Source organism: Podarcis liolepis, assembly GCF_965112155.1.
Source record: "Podarcis liolepis genome assembly, chromosome: 7".
In the NCBI taxonomy this organism is placed as follows: domain Eukaryota; kingdom Metazoa; phylum Chordata; class Lepidosauria; order Squamata; family Lacertidae; genus Podarcis; species Podarcis liolepis.
Genome location: NC_139561.1, coordinates 5,327,283 through 5,347,688, shown reverse-complemented (window position 1 = coordinate 5,347,688; position 20,406 = coordinate 5,327,283). Strand labels below are relative to the sequence as shown.

Genomic DNA, 20,406 nt, shown 5'->3' with positions numbered 1-20,406 from the left:
TGTACTTGAATGCTGAGTCACAGCGCTGGGCTTCAGCTCCCAAGCCCCTACTTGCTCCTCTAATTACATTTTTTGAAGTTGAACTGCTAATTAGTGCTGCAGCTCTGTGTTGTGTAGCAGAACTGCTATGTCTGAGCCTTACCTTTTCACTTGGGTCAAAATACATCTCTTAAGCCAGATCTGGGGAATCTGTAGCTTTGCAGAAAGAAGGTAAGTCACAGCCAATATACACCAGCTAGCGTTTTAATTCAGCACACACTACTGTAAAGTTCCAAAGACATTTAAAAACGAACCACACACTCACTTCCCCAACAGGATTAAGCAATAAATTACAGTCTCAGGCTAGATTGCCACCACCTCAACCTAAGAAATTAGCTTCTCAAAGCGCCTGGGATTGGGAGAGCAGCTATTCACTCCGCTCCTTTGGCTCGCGATACTTCCACTGGATGTAGTCAAAGATGTCCTTCTCACTGTTGACAAGGAGGGGCTCCCCAGCAACTCCTGAAAACACACACAGTGCAAATGGGGATGGGTGAGTTAAGTCCACTGGTAGGAAGGCAGGTTTATGGCAAAGCACTCCACTCCACACCCTCCAGAGTTATAATATCAGTATTATGTGAACAGTATAGAAAATGAATTGCATTTCTTGTGGACACAAATGCTATTTAGCAAAAGCTGAATCAGAAACAGATCAGCAGGTCGTGGAACCAGCTCTGTTAGAGGGTAACACTCCCGAATGCAAAAAGTGAGGACCAGGGTGTGGGTGGGTGTCATGGAGGGGGAGACAGGATACAAACAACAAAGGGAGAGGTCACAGCTCGGAGGGAGAGCATGGGCTTTGGATGCAGAATTCCAGACGAAAAATCCCTGGCCGCATCCGCAGGCAGAACTGGAAAAGGCTTAGGCATGAAAACCTGGAAAGCTACTGCCACTCAGTCCAGGCCAGCCTTCCCCAAGCCGCTGCCTGCTAGATTTTTGGACTACAATTCCCAGCAGCCCCAGACAGCATGGTCAATGGTATGATGGGTATTGTTGCCCAACACGCATTAGAGGGCACACATGTTGGCAAGGCTGGCGTAGACCAGTGGTTCCCCAACTCCACCCCCACCAATGGACCACCTGAAAATTGTTCTCATCTTGCTGCCCCACTTGGGGATTTTTCTGCCTGTTGCAGCAACTGGAGGGGGCCGTGCTAGATGATGTATCATTTTTACCTGTTACTTTATGGATTCTTTTATTTCTTATATATTGTATTCCATAGAATTCAAATTGTAATATAATCATATGCAGTATGTAAGAAAAGAAGCAACAGAAACACAATTAAAAATCATTTTGGATATTTAATGCAACGAATGTGCCACCTCCTGCCTTCAATCACAAAACCATAGACACCTTCAGACCACCAGGATAAAGCTGGTGGGCCACTGGTGAGCCACAGACCAGTTTGGAAACCCGGCAGCTAACAATCTTCACCCAGAAGGACCAGCAGTCCAGGGAAGTGAACAAGCCCCTTCTTCTGGACACTAGAAACATTCCCTTGCCCCTACCCCCATTTTTCTTCACTATCTCTTTGCAGCCACGAGAGCTAGATGTTTATTTCCAGGAAGCAGACAACGGAACCAGAAGCCAAGATTTACGGCACGGTTGCAGTCGAGACAAAGAAACACAGACAGCCTCAAATCCATCCCCTAAAAGAGCAGATGTGAGCACTCACCGGTGATCCCCAAGGGCCGGATTGTGTATTCATTGAGGGTGAAGCCCATTTCCAGAGCATGGGTTCTCATGTTCTTATTGAATATGTCGCTTCCAGTGAAGTACAGAACTCCACAGTAATACTGATCCCTGGGAATCAACCTGCAGAGCAGAACCAAGAGGGGAACCTAAGAGAGCCTGCTGGGTCAGATCAAAGGGTGTCCATCCCGTTCTCACAGTGGCCACCCAAATGCCCCAATGGGAAGCCTGCAAGCAGGACCTGAGCACAAGAGACTCTCCTCACTTGAGATTCCCAGGGGAGGAAGGTCACAGCCATCCTGGCTAGTAGCTACTGATAGACTTGTTCTTCATGAACTTGTCCAATCCTCTTTTCAAGCTATCTAGAGTGGTGGCCATCACTGCCTCTTGTGGTAGCCAGTTTCATAGTTTATGTGCTGTGTGAACAACTCTCTTATTTGTCCTGAATCTTCCAACATTCACTGGCAATGAATGGCTCTCTGTCATGTGCAAGAGCTTCCTGCAGCCAATCAAAGCCCCACTTTGATTTCTGAACGTTTTGGAAGTCAAACAGACTTCAGGAACGGATTCCATTTGACTTCCAAGGCATGACTCTCTCTCTCTCTCTCTCTCTCTCTCTCTCTCTCTCTGTGTGTGTGTGTGTGTGTGTGTATTACTATTTATTCCAACTAGCATACCAGTGCAGTTACCAGCCCCCTGTCCTCCTTGAGATTTACCTGATATCAATCCTCCTGTAAGGGTAAGCAGTTTCCTCATCTTTGCTTGGGAGCTGACACACTCCCTATAAGTTAAAGAAAGAAAACGTACGTACGTACGTACATACATCCATCCATCCATCCATCCATCCATCCATACATACATACATACATACATATAGATATACAAAGCAAGGAAAACACCAAAAATCTTTAGGCACCCTTAGAGCCCGACACCTTTGATCAAGCATGCTGGCCCCAGTGTACCCCATACCTGGTGTCATATGACAGAGACTCAGTGTAAACGCTAAACAGCTTGTGGAGCAGCTTCCTCCAGAGCAGAATTTCCTACCAAACAAAACCCTTCCAATATGGCTGGGATTGTAGTTTTATTTTGCAGGTAAACCTACACTCTTCAGTTCAGCAATTCTTTGGCTTCAAAAGAACCAAATAGTGATTTTCTGAAACTGTTCATGAATGCTAGGATCTGGACTGGCCTCAGGAGCACTGAGGATCTCTGGGGTGGTTGGGAGAAACTGCTTACAAAAGCAGGCTGCAGGGCCGCTTGTTCCAGAGATCCATTTGGACAGGTACAGGCAGCAACCGCAGGATCGTGATTTTTGTGCCCTGGAGGGCCAGCTAGGTTTCTCCCACACATGTACCCATAAAAGTAATAGGTATGGAACAGCATGTCAGTTGAAACAAGAGTTCGCAAAGATAAGTTAATAAAGGGGGGGGGGGGGCACGTTTCCACACCCATCACAGAACATGCATTTTCTTGGTCAAGATTTAGGACAGAGGGCTCAGTCTAAATGCAGCCATTTTAGCGCCACTCACAATTAAGACGTTGAGAACAAGATATCCGAGGCCTGCAGAGACACACCTAAACTGGATGTGAAACTTGATAGCACACATCCGGAGCAGGAGAACACTTGATGGTCTCTCTCCAAATAAATGATGCTTTCACCTTGTTCTTTGTGGCAAAACCCACATCAAAGGGGGATTAAGTATCTGCATCCTGACAAAGAATCTGTTGCTGAAACAAAAAACCTGAGATTCTCTGCAGCCAAAAAGTCTTTCCCTACAACTCCACACAGCTGAATTTCATAGCAACGTTTTAAGGAAATGCACTTCCGCCCGAGGTCAAACATGAAAGGGGGTTTCCTTGACTTCAATACCGACACGGAATTTTAAAACTTGCTAGCATTTCAAAGAAGAGGCAAGTCTGGGCTCTCTTAATTTCTCATGGCTCATAAATTGGCATTCCAATTGTCAAGGACTAAAGAAAGGAGGCGAGAACTCAATTACTTGGGGTTCTCTGTCTTCTCCTGCAGGTTTGAGCATCTTTCAAGACACGCGGAGTAAAAACACTCACCATGAACTTGGTATCTCCCTTCGAAAGCGTATCTGTAATGAAGTGGATGTTTTCCAGTTGCTCGACCACTTGATGCAAAAGCTTTGGCTTCGGAAGGAATAATATTTGTCATCATTGAGTAGATAACAAAACACACTTGTCATGTTTATTCAGATGCCTCACAAACTTGCCGTCAGGAGGAGTCTAGAAACTGTTTCTCCTCCTGCACAGAATATTTGAGGGCTGCTGGGGGGCTATTCTCTTGGGAAGAGCAGCAACAACTTAGAGCCTCTGCCCTGTTGAACGCTCTTTTGCCTTGAAATAAGGCCTAGTGCCATCGTGTTTCTGGCGCTTACTACAACTTTTCACTCAAACCTTCCTAGATCAGTTGTTAGTTATGCACTATGTTGCATCTCACTGGTCACTGTGAAGTCTGAAATGCATTTTATGCTTTTTTATCTTGACCGTTGGCAGGCTATGCCTTTTTTCCCTTTAAGGCTGATAGGTGCTAAGCGGTCTAAAAATATTTTCAAATAACTAACTAGAGAACAGGGACAAGGCAAAGTCATTTTACTGCCTGAGGTGGAAAGACTAAGGACAGCCTCCTCTGAATCACAACCACTAGAAAGTTCTTCGGCACAAAATGAGAAACTTGTTTCATAGACTTTTATGTAGCAGATCTTCCCAGTGGAAGGTGTCCACAATGGAGCAGATCTGTCTGTTGCCTGCTCCAGTGACTCTACTTGTTCTTGGAGGCAGCTGCAGCAGCTTGCTTTCCCTCTCTGTATAGGGCAAGAGTCGAGGCACAGAAGAAAATTTTTCTTGCTAAAACTGGGGATTCTGGTTGCCTTATGACTGTGTTAGGCAGCAGTAACCAACATGGTGCCCTCCACGGTTGTGAACAACTCCCATCACCCATGACCACCGACTGTGCTTGGGGGTTGGAGTCCAACAAAATCTGGATGGCACATCTGTTGGTTACCCCTTGTATTAGGGATTGGGAATAAATATTACTGCAGGGCAGACTTAGGATCTGTCCTGCCTCACCATTCTCAGGCTGGGGCTGTCCTGCCTGTGCAGATGCAAGCCATGAAGTATTATGTTTGCACACCAGTATTCGCTGCTTTTTTATGAAGTCTGTAATCCAAATTCATAAATATATCTTCCGAGTGGTTTTTTTAAAATGTAATAGACTGCAGAAAGCACCTGTTTGGAGGATTCTGAAGTGAAGTTTGGATGGGTCAAAAGAATATCCATATCCCCACTTGATTCTGCACCTGTCAAAACCAGAGTATAAGAGAATAAGAATCCTGCTTTCCAGCCAAACCTAGAAACTTTGTTTTTATTTCCTCACTTCTACCCTTCAGCTCTGCTGTGGTCTGCAAGGTTTAGTTAGATCTGCAATTGAGGTAGGTAGCCGTGTTGGTCTGATGCAGTCGAAATAAAAATAAAAAGTAAAAAATTGTCTAGTAGCACCTTACAGACCAACCAAGTTTGTTCTGGTATAAACTTTCGTGTGCATCTGAAGAAGTGTGCATGCACACAAAAGCTGATACCAGAACAAACTTAGTTGGTCTATAAGGTGTTACTAGCACCTTATATATTTTTTTATTAGATCTGCAAGTTTTACAAGTCCCACTTCTGCCTCAGTTAAGTGACATAACTAATGTTGGGATCTCAAGCATGTTAGATTTTTTTTTTCCAGACTAATAAATACTAAGCAGTGTAGAAGTCACCAAGAAAACACAAATAAAATCAACAAAGTTTTTAAAGACAAATACAGTGGTGCCCCGCAAGACGAATGCCTCGCAAGACGAAAAACTCGCTAGACGAAAGAGTTTTCCGTTTTTCGAGTCGTTCCGCAAGACGAATTTCCCTATGGGCTTGCTTCGCAAGACGAAACGTCTTGCGAGTTCTTGCGAGTTTGTTTCCTTTTTCTTAAAGCCGCTAAGCCGTTAATAGCCGCTAAGCCGCTAATAGCCGTGCTTCAGAAGACGAAAAAACCGCAAGACGAAGAGACTCGTGGAACGGATTAATTTCGTCTTGCGAGGCACCACTGTATACAGAACAAGGTTCCATGTTTTTGCCCCAGTCAGGCATTACAGAAACCTCAGAATTGTGCCATAGAGGACACAATTCCCCACAACAACTAACAGAGACTCACCTCGACGGAAACTGCCACACACTGTAGCAATATACGTGGGGTCCACTTTCTTTACCTCGCTCAAAACGATTTCCTGTTTTGGACAAAAAGAGATCAAGTGATTTGATCTTTCTTCCACAGACCCCTCCTTGCCTTTCCCCTCAATGAGGAAGATGGTCTTTTGCTCACCTGCATCTCTAACATCTCTTTCCGAGGAATTCTTTTCTCAAAGTCTTCAAAGTACCTGCACATGCAAAATAAATGAGGATAAGGAAGCAGCAGTGACTGTGTTCCTGGGCGCACCAATTTTCAAGTTCTTTTGAAATTTAAATGCACTGACTCTTATAAATCCCTCCCAGTTACACAGTGCAAATTCAGGATTAATTCAAGTACTAATTCGCATATGTTCTGCTTTGCTGCCCAAGTTTTTTTACTGCTGTTTTAGAGGGTGTGTTATATGGATTTTTGTATGGTTCCTACTGGTAATGCATTGTTCTCTGAGATTGTTGTGCTTAGACTCTTCATGCAGCAAGGAACTAATACCAATATTGTGTCAGCTTTAGAATAAGTATTGAACAAAACCTTCTATCATCTGATAGATATAATATGCTAAAGCTACTGTTTAAAACAGAATACTTCTGACACAGGCCAAGCAATATGCCGCTGCAAAAAATATCAGTGATACATGAATGCTGCTTCTCAACATGACTTTGTTATAAACCTTCCTTTTTCAACAAGCCTTTTATGGAGAGGTTTTTATCTCTGTCCATTGAATTTTGAAATTGTTTTTATGTGTTTCTATTGTTGCTTTTTTATTATTAATCACTTTGGGATATTTCATTTAATTTATGGTTCACTTCCCACAAAACAAATAAAATAAACACATCTTTGAACTGGTCAGCAGCACTACTGCCCATACAATGAATGTTTCACTACTAATGGCCCATTTTGCAAGTAATTCAGTATCACAGAATTTCAATCAAGAAACCACGGAGGGCAAGTCAGACCCTGACCAACACCACAAACTGCTGAACAAAGGTAGCTAAAACTTGCATAGAGATTAACATTTGGCAACAAATGAAAAATCTGCCATGGTGTTGCTTCTGAATCTATTATATTAAAAAAGCTCTATGCAAGTGTGCCATCAAATAACTATAAATGTCCATAACTGAACCTTTAGAGGAAGAAAATATGCAGGTCTTACTTCAATCCAATTCGCTGATGATGGTTCAGTTTGTGCTCATTTTTTCTTAGATCTAGAAGGAGCAGAGTAATGAAATCAGTTAAGCATTTTATTAAATGACTATCTCTTCCAGATGAAGCATTTACCAAGTGACTGTCCTGATTTGCTCTCAGAAAACTTGCACAGAGGCTGTATCCCATCATAGTCAAATGGCTGCTCTCCTGAACAAATTACTGTATTTACCCATCACTTTTCTGACTACAGAAGTCCAATCTTTTTCAAAAGTGGATTTGTTGTGTTGCTCTTGCTATTTATATTGTACTGTGTTGTTGTTTTATTCCTTAAAGTTGGCTATGAAAAAGTACTCTTATGACGCAAAGGGCACACGGAGGAGGCCTGTGCAGTCTAGAAGCAGCCCCCAAGAGAGGAGGAAATGTTTGGCACAACTTTCTTGGCACTGGATATATCAACAATCTGGGATCTCTGGATTGTGATCCCAAGGAGACAGACAAAAGGGAGAAGTGGGTCACAAGCCTGATTACTGCAGAACCAATTTGGTTTCTCCCTCAAAATGTAATAGCCCCTGAAATACAAATAGTTACTTGCATTAGCTTTAGAAAGAATATTCTCCAAAATTAAGTAAATAAAATAAACCAATCATCAGTTATAGAAACAAAGAAAAACCATCCAGTTGATCTAAATCAATTTAGCCAGGGGCAAAAAAATCCAACTTGTCAGCCCAAAGCGGTCCTGAACAGTAAAGTTTTATGCATTTCTGGAAGGCAAAAGAGAAGGACCTTTGTCTGAGCAGCTTCTGGTTGTACTTCAGATGGCAAAGACCAGCCTAAGCATGAGGAAGCCATTGGTGGGGGCAGGGAGGGGGCACACAGTGGAATGGGAGGAGGAAACTCACTTCATTTTCCTCAGGCCAGATATGAAATGGCAGGTTAGAACATAGAAAAACCCAGCAACACCCCACCCATCACCCCAAAACAGTAATTCACATACCAAACACCAAAGGACCCCAAAAGAAATCCTTCAGTTTTCAACAGATAGGGATAAAGAGGGGCATCTTCAGCAACTGATAGAAGCTGTCAAGTGATGGTGCCAGATGCTCCTGAGGGTGGCAGAACAGAAAGGAGGGCCTCCTCCACTGATCTTCATCCCTGGGTTGGTCTATTGGAGAGGGTGATGGTATTGGGAGGGAGTATTGGATGAGGGGGGAGATGGATAGGGCAGCAGAGCTATAGTTGAAGAGTCCCCCTAGCCCTGTCTAGGCATTTCCAAAGGTGGAGGCATGTTGGCCTAAGCAGATAAGCAGAGAGACAGCCACAGTGGACTCACCTTCCAGAGTTTTAATTCCTTCGTCCACAAACTTCCTGGCAGCTGCAGGCCTACAAAGCAACAAGGCTGCTCATCACCAGTTTGAAGAGAATCTCCAGCATAACATCTCATGCAAAATTTCACTCCATGAGGCTGTGTCTGCCATGGGACAGATTGCTGACCCAGGGCAAACAGTGGAAGAGTTTTAGAATTAAAATGACAAAACAGCAGAATCTTGGACGGCAGAGGCAGAGAATGTCAGAGCCTTCCAATGGGGAGGAAATAACAGCTGGTGGGAGTGGAGAATCCAAAAATATCTGGGGGGCACCAAACTGGGGGAAGCTGGATTATGAAACTGGGACACTGTCAATAGCAGCAGCAGAATGTGAATTTCAATCTCCTCAAATTTGAGATCAAATGCATTCAGGAGACCCGGTTTCAAAGCTCATTTCTACCCTTGGTTTTAAAAATGCACACACATTTACCCTATACCGCTGACTCTGGTCAGGAAATTGATAGAAGAGCTCGTATCATCCTGTCGGATCTAGAAGGAGAAAAAGAACGGGCTGTTTCCAACTGCACAAATGAAACAGATAGTCGGATTATGGCAGGGAAACGGTTCCTGTGAAGCCTGAGTGAGACATTGCTTGGTTCACTCAGCCAAAGCAATGCCTGCCTTTGTCTCCTCCCTGCTACGTGATGGGATGTGGGAGCACAGGAGGCAGCGGAGACAGAAGCACCAGGGGAAGATTTCCCCATGAACTGTGCAGAGTCAGCTTTCACAAAGAGCCTGCTGGATCAGACCAATGACCTGTTTTCACAGTGGCCAACCAAATGCCCGTGGGAACCTGCAAGCAGGATTTGAGCACAAGAGGAGCACTCTTCCACCCTGTGGTTTACAGCAACTGGTATTCAGAAACATTGCTGCCTCCAACTGTGGTGGCGGAGCTTAGCTACTGTAGCTAGCAGCCACGGATAGCCTTCTCCTCCATGAATATGTGTAATCCTCTTTTAAAGCCATCCAAGTTGGTGGCTGTCACGGGAATTGGGGTTGCTTGCGTGTAAACCTCTAGCTGTTCCAAACTGCTTAGGGGCGGTTGTGTCTTTCCCTGACTGAGCAGCTTGGGTGCTGCTGCTCAGTCGCTAGAAGAATCCGTGAGTGGGCGTCTCCTAAATTTCCTCCAGCATAAGAATTCCTTAACGGACAACCTTCGCCTCGCCTCTCTGCGCGGAAGCCTTCTGCGCAGAGTGGGTGTGCCGAGTGGTGTGCCTCCACCCTCCTCACTGACTTCACTGGAAGAGTCTCGGAGCCTCACCTCCGAGATGCTCTCTCCCTCTCCCTTCTTCCTGGTGTCACCTGGACTTTCTTCCCCAGATGACGTTCTCTCTCTACCCTTACTCGTTCCCTCTCCTGCAGAGTCTGGAAGCCTCGCCTCCCCCCTCGGCTCTGATGTCAGTTCCCTGACAGTGGCCATCACTGCCCCCTGTAGGAACAAGTTCCACAATGTAACTATGTGATGCGTGAAGAAGGACTTTCTTTGATCTGTCCTGAATCTTTCAGCATTCAGCTTCACATGAGATAATAATAATAATAATAATAATAATAATAATAATAATTATTATTATTATTATTATTATTTATACCCCGCCCTCCCTGGCCAGAGCTGAGGTCAGGGCGGCTAACACCAGTAAGATTACAATAAAAACATAATAGAAAGAAGAAGAAAAACCAATTTAAAATGCAACCTCATTTTAAAAGGAGCCCAAAACTGTAAGGGGAGGGAAACCTAAGGGTCAGAGTGAGTCCAAACCAAAGGCCAGGCGGAACAGCTCTGTCTTGCAGGCCCTGCGGAAAGATGTCAAGTCCTGCAGGGCCCTGCTCTCTTGTGACAGAGCGTTCCACCAAGTCAGGGCCAGTACTGAAAAGGCCCTGGCCCTAGTTGAGACCAATCTAACCACCTTGTGATTTGGGACCTCCAAAGTGTTGTCATTTGTGGACCTTGAGGTCCTCTGCGGGGCATACCAGGAGAGGTAGCTGTTCTTGACAGAGTTTGGGACTCATTAAGGTGCAGAATGGGAAGAGATCTGACCAAGTAGTTTCAGTAGTACAGCAGATGCTCTGTGTGCAGAATGAATCAGGTTCTGTCCTGGGTATCTTCAGGTAGGGCAGGGAGTGTCTGCCAGCCAGCCTCACTTGGTATGCAAGGCAGCTTCATATGCTGGCATGGTTTATTTTTATTCATTAAATAAATGTTTCTTAACTGCCTTACTTCAAGAGATTTCAAGGTGGTGTACGCAAGTATTAGGCAAACTATTCACCCCATTAAAAAAACCAAAATGACACTCCACACTCTTTTAGTAAACCTCTTGTGGTTTTATTACAATCAAGTAGTGTATAAATGTTGTGGGTAGGAAATTTAGAAACAATATAGAAGGACAACTAAGTTCAATATGTATGCTTGTACTTTGCATATACGTACTTTCGGAGTGAAATATTATACCACTTGTACAAAACAGAGTTATAACAATCCAATTAGTTACCTTTTCCAGCTTTCGTAGTTTTCCAGTAGATAAAAACTCATCAATCTTTTCTGCAATTTTAGCTCCAACTCCATCCTTTAAAAAAGAAAAGAAAAATGAAAAAATGGGAGAGCTACACAGGAACTTAACTTACAACAGCGAGCAAGAGAGTGAAGCACATAAAACAATGTTGTAAAGAATAAAGCATTTGCCATAACAACATGGAGGATGAGTCCTCCACCTGCTTGTGACTTGCATTCCCATTGTCCCCCAGTCAGCAAAGCCAAACAAAGTGCAGAATCCACCAGGAGGTTCTTCTGTGCTAGCCCCATTGAGATGATCAGAAGCAGGGCAAGAACATTGGCTTTGTTTTTAAGTTGCACAGCTCCTTTAAAACGTGCTACTTTCACACATGAACATGCCCAAAGCAGCTCACAACACAAGAGCAGCAATACAGGAACAGTAATGTACATCAAAACAGCATTACTACTATGGTCTGCTCCCGATAAGCTTCAAAACACAATACAGCAATCCAATAAATGACAATTCTACAACAGTTTCTCCTGCCAACCTAGCAGTTCGAAAGCACGTCAAAGTGCAAGTAGATAAACAGGTACTGCTCTGGCAGGAAGGTAAACAGCGTTTCCGTACGCTGCTCTGGTTCGCCAGAAGCAGCTTAGTCATGCTGGCCACATGAGCCAGAAGCTGTACGCCGGCTCCCTCAGCCAATAAAGTGGGATGAGCGCTGCAACCCCAGAGTTGGCCATGACTGGACCCAATGGTCAGGGGTCCCTTTACCTTTACCCATGTACTGGGGATGTGGGTAGCACTGTGGTTTAAACCATTGAGCCTTGGGCTTGCTGATCAGAAGGTCCTGTTGCTTGGTCCCTGCTCCTGCCAACCTAGCAGTTCGAAAGCACGTCAAAGTGCAAGTAGATAAATAGGTACCGCTCCGGTGGGAAGGTAAACAGCGTTTCCATGCGCTGCTCTGGTTCGCCAGAAGCGGCTTAGTCATGCTGGCCACATGACCCGGAAGCTGTACGCCGGCTCCCTTGGCCAATAAAGCGAGATGAGTGCCGCAACCCCAGAGTCGGTCACGACTGGACCTAATGGTCAGGAGTCCCTTTACCTTTACAACAGTTTATTTCAATCAAGCAAATGTTTAAACAATGTTCCAAGTAAATTGGAAGTTAGCATCAACACCTAAACCACAACCAATTTTGCATATTAATTGTTATAATAAAATAATAAGCTAAGACACAGCACAAATCCCCATTCTTTTTTCTCATTGTGTTTTTATTTTTACTTTGGCAGATTACAAGCCATAAATTTGAATATATTTGTGGTAAAATTTGTAAACATATACAGAATCTGAAGATGAATTTTATCGATTCTGAATTATTCACAAAAGCAATGGGTACCCGCCTGTTCTTAAGGGACTTACCAGCTTCTTTGCTTCAGCTCCACTTTTGATCTTGCTTGGATATTTCGATATCACAGAGGCTGCCTTCCTGTATGCAGCAATGAAAAATCTACAGTCATATTTTGGGCCCCCCAAAATTGGCACACAGCATGAGATCCCCATTGCAGTTCCACTGAAAAGCAACACCCTTCCAGAAATTACAGTCAATCATAGAGAAAAAGCAGAAGACAGAAGTTCAAATATAGGATCTCTCTCCTCAAAGAGCTGGCAGACAGTAACTGTATACATCCAGGCCACTCACTTTGCAGATCTCCCTACTCAGCTCCAGTGCAATTCTGTAAAGATTTCTATTGGGCCAAGTGTCATGGTCTGCTGGCAAACAGATTATTTTTTTCTTTATAGGCCACTTCATATTCCAGCAGAAGTCTCTAAGCAGTTTACAAATCCTAACAAAAAGGACTGGGTATAAAAATATGATATAAATTAGACATGCAAACCCAACAACTATTACTGCTGCTACTACTACTGATTCCACATTGTTAGTAACAGAATTAAATATCTCTTAAAATGTAGATAAATAAATCATATACAAAACATCAAAATATACCATAATGCAAATAACATTTTAATTACAGTAGATCATTATTGTTATAAAAACCCCACATAAATACCAAAACCATTCATACTACATAAAACTAAACCCACAACCCACCAAAGACAATCATTCAACAGACTCCTAACACCCACTGTCACTCCATCCACTCAATTCTCACTTTAAAAAGCACACCTAATACTGAAATAAAGAACATTATATTTCCACTTCTGCACAGGATTTGTATTTTGCAAAAGTAAAGATGTTCCTTTACTTTATCTCAAGAGGTGAGACAAAGTTCTCCTAAGATGCTGTCTCTGTTTTGCACTTATTCCTGGAGACTCAGCCATATTTTGAAGTGGGGGGGGGGTGTCTGATGGAGATTTGCTGTGAAACAGAGTCAAAATCTGGGATGGGGTGTCAAAGTACCACTATTGCAAGAAACCAAGCCCACATGCTATGAAATGTCCTTATTTCGAAGCCCTCTGTAAAACTGCTTTGCCAAAGAATCGGTGGGTTTCCAAGCCAAGGCAGATCAGATGATAGAAGATCTTACCTGTAAGCATTGTACTTGTGGATGGCCCTGTTCACATTCCTCTCATAGTTGGCCAGTTCTGAAAAAAATATTCTAGTTAATTGTGAACAAAATCGCATAAATTGGGAGATTCGTCAACCTTTGAATGCCTGTTGAAAACTTTTCTAAGCTGCCAGGCTTATGCATGAAATTTAGAAAATATATATTTTCATAATAGTCGTACCTTTGATCCCAAACGCCCTGGAACTCGGATGTTTTGGCTCCTGAATGCTGCAAACCCAGAAGTGATTGTTCCAGTTTCCGAACATTCTTTTGGAACCTGAACATCTGACTGGGCTTCCGGGGCTTCTGATTGGCTGCAGGAGTTTCCTGCAGCCAATCAGAGGCCGCAGTTTGGTTTTCGAAGATTTTGGAAATCGAATGGACTTCCGGAATGGATTCCGTTCGACTTCCAAGGTACAACTGTAGTTTGTTAATGGTCTCAGATTCTAAATTTTTACATGCATTTATTACATACAGATATCACTGTAAACCCAGCTGGCCAGGGCTGATGGGAGTGGCAGTCCAAAACATCTGGAAGGCATCAGGTTAGTGAAAGTGGTCTCCAGGGTACAGGTCTCAAAATGAAGGCAGCTGTGAACCTGTTCCCCATGTGGGCATGTGTTAATGGTTTGTTTTTATTCTTGTTTTCATTTTATTATGTATTCTAATTTTATATCTTTATGTTGTGAATTACCCTGTGATCTTCAGATTAAGAACAATGTACAATTTAATAAATAGTAACAGTGCTAATAGTAAAATAAGTGAAATAATTCAGCACCTTGAACCCACTTCCTACACGAAGGCCCCCCATGCAGCCTGTTCTGTCCTTGCTTCTGCCATTTCTTCCGCCTTTTCTGCTGCTTTCTCTTGATGACTTGCCTTTAATAACTACTTAGCCAGGAGTGGAAGTGGGGCTTGCCAGGCACAAGCAGCCCTGCCCTACAACCTTCCAAAGACAAGAGCAGTGGTTCTGAAACTTTCAGAATAAAAATTTGCTTGCAGCACACCAATTTTTTTTCTTATGAAATGCAGTAGAAAGTGCAGCAAGGATTGCGCTCGGCATCACGTGATGCTCCTGCTCTCATTTTGAAAAGATACCTATCAATATTCTGCAAATAATAATAATGATAATAATAATAACATTTCTATACTACACTAAAGTACTTATAACCATATATGTATTTTAGATACCGTATTTTTCGCTCCATAAGAAACACTCTTTTCGTCTTAAAAACTAAGGGGAAATGTCTGTGCGTCTTATGGAGCGAACGTGTGGTCCCTGGGGCTGGGGGGACCTGGGCTTCCCCTGCCCCAGCCCCGCGGCTAAAAAGGAAGGCAAGACAGCGAGCAGGATCCATCCTGCTTGCTGTCTTGGCTTCTTTGCTCTTTGGGGCTGGGGACCCGGGCTTCCCCTGACAGCCCCAGAAGCTCTGGGAGAAGTCCGCTGCTCTTTGGGCCTGGGGGGGGGAATAAATTTTTTTTTGATTCCCCCCCCTCCAAAAAAAAAACTAGGTGTGCCTTATGGTCCGGTGCACCTTATGGAGCGAAAAATACGGTAATATGTAACACAGATACCTATATACTAGTATATGAAATTGTAGTTTTGCATACATGGCGATATATCATACTTTTCATGTACTTTTCACTTCATTTTGTTCCACTGAAGTACTTTCAATGCACAACTGAAAGAGCAGGATCGGGACGCCGCCCCCCGCCCTGGCCCCCCTCCACTTATGGGACGCCCCCCCGCCCTGGCCCCCCTCCACTTATGGGACGCCCCCCGCCCTGGCCCCCCTCCACTTATGGGACGCCCCCCCGCCCTGGCCCCCCTCCACTTATGGGACGCCCCCCCGCCCTGGCCCCCCTCCACTTATGGGACGCCCCCCGCCCTGGCCCCCCTCCACTTATGGGACGCCCCCCCGCCCTGGCCCCCCTCCACTTATGGGACGCCCCCCCCGCCCTGGCCCCCCTCCACTTATGGGACGCCCCCCCCGCGCTGGCCCCCCTCCACTTATGGGACGCCCCCCCGCGCTGGCCCCCCTCCACTTATGGGACGCCCCCCCCGCCCTGGCCCCCCTCCACTTATGGGACGCCCCCCCCGCCCTGGCCCCCCTCCACTTATGGGATGCCCCCCCCGCCCTGGCCCCCCTCCACTTATGGGACGCCCCCCCCGCCCTGGCCCCCTCCACTTATGGGACGCCCCCCCCCCGCCCTGGCCCCCCTCCACTTATGGGACGCCCCCCCGCCCTGGCCCCCCTCCACTTATGGGACGCCCCCCCCGCCCTGGCCCCCCTCCACTTATGGGATGCCCCCCCCACCCTGGCCCCCCTCCACTTATGGGACGCCCCCCCCCACCCTGGCCCCCCTCCACTTATGGGACGCCCCCCCCCACCCTGGCCCCCCTCCACTTATGGGACGCCCCCCCCGCCCTGGCCCCCCTCCACTTATGGGACGCCCCCCCGGCAGGGAGGCGAGAGAGGCTCCCCCCCCCCGCCGCCGCCCGGCCACGCACCGCTCAGGAAGTCGGTGATGCCCTCGTTGGGGTTCTCCTGCGGCGCCTTCCTCTTGCTCATGGCGGGGACCAGGCCGCTCCCGCCCCGGGAGGACTCGCAGGCCCGGCTCCCTCCCGGCGGGGCAGCTAGGCGGATTCAGAGCAAACGGGGGCCTCCCAGGCGCTTTGGCCTCCGAGTCCCAGGAGCCCCGACGTCATTCGGTTGCGCCAAATAGAGAAGTCGGAAGCGGCCTCTTCGCTCCAATGAGGTTCGCGTCTCTCCTTTCTTATCTCTATGGGAGGTGAAAGAGAGGCGCGTCCGGAAGTGACGCAGGCACGGTTCAGGAAGCAGGAGCGTCAGGAGCTGCCTGAGAGGAGAAGATGTGAGTCCGCGGGTCGCCTTCTTGCGCCGTCTCGGTCTGGGCTGTCCGCCCGCCACTAACCGCGCTCTGTCTCCTTTTCCCCTTCGCAGGGCCAAGGTCACCTTTAAGGTCACGCTCACCTCAGACCCGCGGCTGCCTTACAAAGTGTGAGTCCCCTCGCTTTCCTGGGTGCGCATGCGCGGGCTGCTGAGCCACATCATTCTCTAGCGGGCGGAGGGGCGGGGCTTTTCTCTGCGACGCTACAGTTTAAGTCAGCCTCTGCCGGGAACCGCCAGAGGGCGCTCCAAGACGGCTCATAATAATATAGGGGTAACCGTAGGGACGCGGGTGGCGCTGTGGGTTAAACCACTGAGCCTTGGACTTGCCAATCAGAAGGTCGGCTGTTCGAATCCCTGCGACGGGGTTTGCTCCCGTTGCTCGGTCCCTGCTCCTGCCCACCTAGCAGTTCAAAAGCTCGTCAAAGTGCAAGTAGATAAATAGGTACCACTCTGGCGGGAAGGTAAACGGCGTTTCCGTCCGCTGCTCTGGTTCGCCAGAAGCGGCTTGGTCATGCTGGCCACATGACCCGGAAGCTGTACGCCGGCTCCCTCGGCCAATAAAGCGAGATGAGCGCACAACCCCAGAGTCGTCTGCGACTGGACCTAACGGTCAGGGGTCCCTTTACCTTTAACTGTATATTATGCCATACTTGACTCTGTAGGCAATCTCAGTATTCCGTGCAACAGTCCTGTAAGATAAGTCAACATTATTCCACATGCCATATTTTATTTTGTTGTGGCCTGTCTTCTCCAAGCAATTTAGGGAATTAGGTTTTGAGTGGAACTGGCTTGGTCTGCCCTTTACCTTAAATATAGTGAAAAAGGGGGATATGCGGGAAGAGCAAGTAGCAGCCTTTCTTCCTCCCGGCTTTTAGACCTGTGGCCGACTTAGGGAATGTATTGCGAAAATCAGCTGCTAACTAGAGATTTGTAGCTGCTGGAATGCTTCTTTCTTATTAGTTGGGGAACTAATTAGGAAATCTTATTTATGGTTTTTTGTAGACTGAGTGTGCCTGAAAGTACACCATTTACTGCTGTCTTGAAGTTTGCTGCAGAAGAAGTAAGTAAGGTTCTGGCAACATCCAAATTGCACCTGCTGTTGCATTTCTTTACGTGTTTGTTTTTAAAAAATGTATTATATTTCCTTTTCAACTAGTTCAAAGTGCCTGCAGCAACAAGTGCCATCATAACAAATGGTGAGTGTTTTCCCCCTGTAATTTAGGAAACTTTGAGGTGGACCTGGTGCCAGTGGCCAAGATGTTCAGGCATCTCTTCAGGTGTCCAAAACCAATGCTAGTCCAGGTTCCATCTATTTTAATAGGACTAATGCGGGAGAAATTCCAGTTGATTCTGCCTAGGAAGTTCATGCTTACCAATGTTTGTAGGCTTCTGTGAATCAACAGCAAGCTTCCTTTTGGTTATTGAGAGGAGTTGCTGGTTAATACTTCCATGTGTTGACTGACTTATTTACTTTCCCCCCACAGATGGAATAGGGATAAACCCTGCACAGACAGCTGGTAAGTAGTTATTTGCAGTTAGATTTTAAAAAATGGAATATTTTTCTATGTAAGTTTTTTTAATACTGTCATTTTCTCAAAAGGATGTACAGTCATAGGAAAAGGAAAGTACACCCTCTCTGAATTCTTTGGTTTTACATATGAGGACATAACAACAACTACCTGTTCCTTAACAGGTCTTAGGTTGTATTTATTTACCTAAATACAACCTCAGATGAACAACAGCACATGACATATTGCACTGTGTCATAATTCATTTAAAGAAATAAAGCCAAAATTGAGAACCCGTGTGTGAAAAACTAAGTATACCTTATGATTCAATAGCTTGTAGAACCACCTTTAGCAGTAATTACTTGAAGTATTTTTTTTCTGTATGACTATCAATTACTCAAATCGTTGTGGAGGAATCTGGGCTCCATTCTTCTTTATAACATTGCTTCAGTTCATTGAAGTTTGCTGGCATTTGTTTATGGATAGCTCTCTTAAGGTCCCTCCACAGCATTTCAGTTGGGTTGAGGGCTGAACTTTGACTGGGTCATTGCAACACCTTGATTATTTTCTTTTTCTGATGATAATTGCTTATGATCAATTAAACAAGGGTGTTTGATTAGCAGGCAGCTATCTGCTACTTAGCTTCTTAATTCCTCTGGAAGCAGTAAGGGTGTGCTTAGTTTTTCACACATGGCTTTTCCATTTTGGCTTTATTTTTGTAAAATACATCATGACATGGTGCAATATTTAATTAATTTTAAGTAAATAATATTATTAAGTAACTATTACTGGTAAGATTTTTGTTATTATGTCCTCATATGTAAAACCACAGAATTCAAAGAGGGTATACTTTCTCTTTCTTTTTCCCATGACTGTAAGCTGCAGATGAGCTATGCAAGTGACATTTTAAAAAATCTCAGCCAGACCTCTTTAGCTTTCCTGTAACCAGCCTGGTCAGAATCTTTAATTTTGTCATCTCTGCTTAGACGCTAAGCAAGAGAATGCAGCAAAGGTGTCTTAACACATTACAGAGAACTGTTCACATGCATCTGCTGTGACCTGTCAGACTAGAACAAGTTGCCTTCATGGCTTACTTCCAATAACAGCAAGTCATTTACCCAAAGCCTTACCTTGGCTTACAGTGATTTATGCTTACCTTTTTATGTACTCTCATGTAACCAATTTCTTGCCCTCCTTCCTCACTAGGAAACGTCTTCCTTAAGCATGGCTCAGAATTACGGCTTATTCCCAGAGATCGTGTTGGGAAATGTTAACATGTGTACTTACTAGATAAGGTGAATAGCAGGCAAAAAGGATCTGTAAGCATATTCACTTAGGAATTAACCTACTATATTATAATGCAAAATACATTGTATTTCCCTGTGAAATCATCGTGCATCAGCTGTCAACTCCTGCCAAGAAAAGTGGCCTCAGAGGTTGGATGGACTGCTTAGAATTGAAGGACCCACTGAAATTTTACTGAAAGACTCCTATAGAGAATCGTCTTACGGAGTGGCTGGATTTTCTTCTGAGGAAACAACTTCTTCTAACAAGTCTTTGACTTGATCCAATAGTTCCTTGCAAGTGTGGAAGGACCAGTTTGCATCAAAAGCTACCCCATTCACTAGGATTGAGCAGACACTGTCATGTGCAGTGGAAATGTGTGCTGAGCTTCTTTCTCCATTGAAGTAAACTGGGATGTCTACTCCTGGGATCTTCCCGTATGCACTCCAAGGAGGTTGGAGCCTGGCAGCTGCCATTCACAGCCATAGCAGATTGTTTGGATATGTTGATGTGATCATGTGTGTTAAGACCTAGTAACATTAAATACCTGGTCATAAGGAGCCCAACTGAGTAATACTACTATTAATCAAATAACAAAATGGGAGATGCTCCAGGGTTTGTTTCAGTTACGGAAACTTGTTTGCACTTGTATCAGGAATTCCAGCTCTCATTTTTCATTCCATTAAAAGAAATCATTTAAAGGCTTTGGTTGCTGTTTGGGGGCAGAAATGTTCGTAGCGTTTGTATGATTTAATTGTGCCAGCCTCCATCTGCTTGTTTTATTCAGAATGGCACTGTCTAGCTTCAAGATGGCTCATTTTACCCCCGATGGATAATAAATTATACTTTATATGATTAACTTGCCAGGCCTTTGCATATCAACACAAGAGCCTTGAACCTGGCTCACTAGCATATTGCCTTGTTGAGTCAGAAACCAGGGATACCTCTACTTATGTTTTCAGAAGTGGGGTTGGGGTTGCAAATCCCTGAGCTCATTTGCCAAGTTAGTCCCACATCCAAGCCTTTCTGCTGCTGTTCTCCATCCTCGGACAAATGAGGTGTCAGTGAACAGACTGGCAAAAGATATTTTCCTGCAGTGGGGAGGGTAACTTATTTTGCATAAGCCTGGCTAGTGGAACAAGTCGTAGGGGGCAACACATC

General features: G+C 45.2%; 2 protein-coding genes across 4 annotated transcripts; one reads left to right on the top strand and one right to left on the bottom strand.

Annotated features, from left to right (window-relative positions):
- Positions 1-227: 227 nt before the first annotated feature.
- Positions 228-16,184, bottom strand: POLB (DNA polymerase beta). Of its 2 annotated transcripts, none has more exons than XM_083514381.1 (14): positions 16,054-16,184; positions 13,521-13,578; positions 12,394-12,460; positions 10,971-11,045; positions 8,915-8,973; positions 8,451-8,500; positions 7,128-7,179; positions 6,113-6,167; positions 5,945-6,017; positions 4,987-5,057; positions 3,802-3,888; positions 2,448-2,512; positions 1,715-1,854; positions 228-501 (listed from the first exon to the last, which is right to left on the bottom strand). In XM_083514381.1, exons 1-14 carry the CDS (start codon positions 16,112-16,114, stop codon positions 407-409), a joined length of 1,008 nt encoding a protein of 335 aa, XP_083370507.1. In that variant the 5' UTR covers positions 16,115-16,184; the 3' UTR covers positions 228-406. The 2 variants fall into 2 exon arrangements, with proteins under 2 accessions (XP_083370507.1, XP_083370506.1); XM_083514380.1 differs by lacking the exon at positions 16,054-16,184 and adding an exon at positions 13,723-13,822.
- A 170-nt stretch (positions 16,185-16,354) lies between these two features.
- On the top strand, positions 16,355-20,104 carry UFM1 (ubiquitin fold modifier 1). 2 transcript variants are annotated; one of them, XM_083514514.1, is made up of 7 exons: positions 16,375-16,415; positions 16,505-16,561; positions 17,456-17,513; positions 17,610-17,649; positions 17,938-17,970; positions 19,168-19,256; positions 19,364-20,104. In XM_083514514.1, coding segments are annotated over exons 1-6 (258 nt in total). In that variant the 5' UTR covers positions 16,375-16,413; the 3' UTR covers positions 19,236-19,256; positions 19,364-20,104. The 2 variants fall into 2 exon arrangements, with proteins under 2 accessions (XP_083370639.1, XP_083370640.1); XM_083514513.1 differs by having other exon boundaries at positions 16,355-16,415; positions 19,168-20,104.
- Positions 20,105-20,406: the final 302 nt, after the last annotated feature.

Bases quoted from the DNA above. Each gene is read 5' to 3' on its own strand.
- POLB (XM_083514380.1), bottom strand. From the start codon at position 13,807: ATGTTCGGAAACTGGAACAATCACTTCTGGGTTTGCAGCATTCAGGAG. The intron at 7,180-8,450 runs GTGAGTCCACTG...TGCTCCTTCTAG, and splicing joins AGGAATTAAAACTCTGGAAG to ATCTAAGAAAAAATGAGCAC. The intron at 1,855-2,447 runs GTAAATCTCAAG...TCTGCTCTGCAG, and splicing joins TACAGGAGGATTGATATCAG to GTTGATTCCCAGGGATCAGT.
- UFM1 (XM_083514513.1), top strand. The intron at 16,562-17,455 runs GTGAGTCCCCTC...GGTTTTTTGTAG, and splicing joins CCGCGGCTGCCTTACAAAGT to ACTGAGTGTGCCTGAAAGTA. The intron at 17,650-17,937 runs GTGAGTGTTTTC...TTCCCCCCACAG, and splicing joins AAGTGCCATCATAACAAATG to ATGGAATAGGGATAAACCCT.